At 48.9% G+C, this 3,269-nt stretch overlaps 1 protein-coding gene across 1 annotated transcript; it reads left to right on the forward strand.

Annotated features, from left to right (window-relative positions):
* The first annotated feature begins 211 nt into the window (after positions 1–211).
* On the forward strand, positions 212–1,410 carry LOC149335964 (uncharacterized). The gene has a single exon (XM_089554607.1). The coding sequence runs from the start codon at positions 250–252 to the stop codon at positions 1,408–1,410; it is 1,161 nt and encodes a 386-aa protein (XP_089410733.1). The 5' UTR covers positions 212–249.
* The last annotated feature ends 1,859 nt before the right edge of the window (positions 1,411–3,269 follow it).

The following is a 3,269-nucleotide window of genomic DNA, read 5'->3' on the forward strand; positions in this document are numbered from 1 at the left end:
TGTTCCCTGGACTGCAGCGGGCACCTCGGGCTAGCACGGAGGAAGCGGCGGCGGGACCGGTTTCCGGCAGCCCAGAGAGGAGGAATTTCGACAAAATCCTCGCCCGATGTTAGCATTTGCTCTTGCGCGCCAGTTGAAAAATTTTGCCGGCTCCTCAGTGGCTTGTCGCTTGCTCGGACCGTCAGCCCGGCGCTGCTTCGAAGAGTGTACTGACCGCTTTGTTCGTTCCCTACCGTTGAGAACGTCACGATGGAAGCCACGAAATACACGCTGACGGGATTCGACGACTTCCTCGAGCGCCGACAGGTTGTCTTCGTCGAACCGCTGCCGAGGACTCGAGTCTGCGGCGTGTGCGGCGTGGTGTCCTCTCAGTCTCTGCTCCTGCCCTGCGGTGACGTGCTGTGCCACGTTTGCGCTGGTTCGAATGGAACGGACGGCGGCACGTGCCCTTTGGACGGCGTGGCTTTCACGGAGTCCGGTATCGTGCCAATGAGCTTCAAGCAGAGCCACTTGGAGAAGCACCGCGTTGTCTGCATCGTCGGCGGTGAGAAGTGCGGCTTCGCTGGCAAACTGTCTGAGCTGAAGGATCATCTTGCTGCATGTAGGAACGACCAGGTGACCTGTGTCAAGTGTCAGAGTTGCGTAGTTCGTAGCGCAGCCGCCGATCACTGCCGAAAGTGCTCGGCCGGGATTCCTCCGCGCGAGTCTGTGAGCGCCGCTGCCGTTGCGAGTGATGTCGAAAACCTCAGCGGCATGAAAAAAGATCTTGGGAAGTTGCAAGACGGGGTGTCGAGCGGAAAGATGGAGCAGGATGGCGTACTCAACTGCGCCAACTCCCAGGTGGAACGCATGGCCTGCTTCGAGGATGACTTCATCCACCTAGAAAGGACCGGTGCTGGCGACGCCATGGTTCCAGCTTCGACGAAGCCGGCAGTCAGTGCCATACCTTCTTGCGCTGCTTCCAAGCCGTGTGTATTTATAGCAGAGTGTGCGTTCACCGATGTTTATGCTGGTTACAAGGCACTGAACGGTGACAAGAAATTGCACAGCCTTTCTACGAGCGTCCGCACTTTAGCTGGTTACACATTCAAAGTGGAATGCGATTTGATCAACTTTAACGACGGGGATGTGTTTCTACATTTTAGGTTCATACTTCGCGATGGTGCCTGGGATGATTGGGTAGAGTGGCCTTTCTCGAAGACCGTTACTGCGATCATCAGACATCCCAGTGATGAGGGAAAAGACATCAGGCTCCCATTTCAAAGCATTTGGAAGTGGCAGGTGATAAGGAGACCACAGCCGGAGACCTGGAATTCGGGCGCAGAGACACTGATCAAGAGCTGGAGGGTTCTCGAGAGGGATGGCTTCTTCCGAAGGAAAAATCTCTTTATCAACGTTCAATTCGAATAGCGGAATCTGCGCTTTCTAAATTCTTCGTTTCGTTCTTTGCTTTTTTGTGTGTTTCTGTCGCCACGCGTGCTTACAGCGAGACGACTCAAATGTGGTTGACTCCCATTTAAACGCTGTGGTTTTCCGTATGGTTGGACACCTGTCATGGGGAACACGTTGCTAATTGACTTTTCCTTTTTTCAACTTGTTAACTTTGTAGTTATTTTTTTGTTTACTGGCATCAGTGTCTGCCTCTGAATTGCTGAAGGTCAATAAAATTGTTTAATCATTCGTTTTCTTTTTTTCTTTCGGCTGACTGGCTGGCTTGGAGTTCATGGCGACGGACTGCTCCTTGCGCGGAGATTAAAGTTAACGAGTTTGAAGGCGCGCTTTCGGCGCTGCTCCCTGGAGTCGTAAGCTCGTACTATTCACCGCCGGGTGGCTTTCTTTCAACTCGTCTGCGGTAAACTCTCATGGCTAATTAAGTGCGCAATTTTTAAATCGACGCGCGGTTTATAAACGCGAATGCATTTCTAGGCTAAGTGGGCGGGGTCGCGTCCGCAACAATTGCGATGTTCTCAGAAGAGGTGGCATCAAAGGAGTGGTTGTAATCGAAAGAGGATGATGCGAGAATGCTGCGCAAAAAAATTATGTTGATACGATGATTAGTTCATTAATTAGAGCGAAAACTTTATGGTTGATGGTTTAGCGTCCAAAAGCGACTTGGGCTATGAGGGACGCCTTAGTGCAGGCCTGCGGTAATTTCGACCACCTGGGGTTCTTTAACGAGCACTGCCATCGCACTGTACATGGGCCTCTAGCATTTCGCCTCCATTGAAAGCGTTGCAGCAGCGAGGAACGAACCCACGTATTAAGGCGAAAACCTTTAATGCCTCATACTGTCGTTAGCAGACGCGTCTGCAGACGCGTCGGCAGATTTGTCCGCCTTTCGGCGTCACTGCTCAAGGTTCCAGCATGAATAAAGGCGCATCTAGTGAATGCATGGGCTTCATAAATAAAATAAAATAGGAGTAAAGTCAAGAAAAGGAAAATAAAAATAAGAAGATAATCAAAATAAAATTAAGATGCGGAAATAAAAATAAAAGACAATCAAATTAAGAAAATGAGGAAAAAATAAATAAAAAAGTAAATATAAACAAACAGTGCGTCAGGAGTGGCTTTCGCCTTGCAGCACTTTAGAGAGCCAAAGTGCCCCCTGAATTTTTTTCGCGTAAGCTGCCGAGCCCCAAAATCACTGAGCCACCGCGCCGGCTAATTATAGCCAAAAATGTCGAAGGAACGCTGACGTCGATATAGTGGGTGGACAGGAAAACAGCCGTGGACGGGAAGACTGTAAAAAAATAGGCACAGGAGTGAAAATAAAGTTTGAAATGAAATGTATTCGACGAGTGATAATTAATCCAACAACGTTTCATTCACATATAATAATTTATTAATATACAGCAAATACGATTGGACCTTTGAATAGACTGGACGGGAATAGAGTAAACGGACGAGGAAAACAACCACGGCGCCAAATTTGAAAAACAAAAATGCTTGATTGAGATAAAATCAAGGTATAATCAGAGTAAATATATCTATATTTAATTAAAGCATAAGATAACTACGCTAATGCAGTGGTTAAATAATTCAGACACAAAAAGCAAAAGATAAAGAGAGGCGACGAGTGCCGAGCAGCGTCAATGCTTTCTCATTCTCCCTATGCTGGTAGCCACAGTGATCTCCAATTCTGTCCGTCTCGCGTCCCCGAGGCCGTTCCTGTACGCCGGTTAAAGCGCTCGCCCAGAGGCGATTGTGAAGGAGGCGCACATTCGTGGAAAGACGAAGATGCACACGCGCCTCAGCAGCATCGCCATCGT

This window comes from Amblyomma mixtum, chromosome 7 (assembly GCF_055824585.1).
Source record: "Amblyomma mixtum isolate Tamu chromosome 7, ASM5582458v1, whole genome shotgun sequence".
Classification (NCBI taxonomy): Eukaryota; Metazoa; Arthropoda; class Arachnida; order Ixodida; family Ixodidae; genus Amblyomma; species Amblyomma mixtum.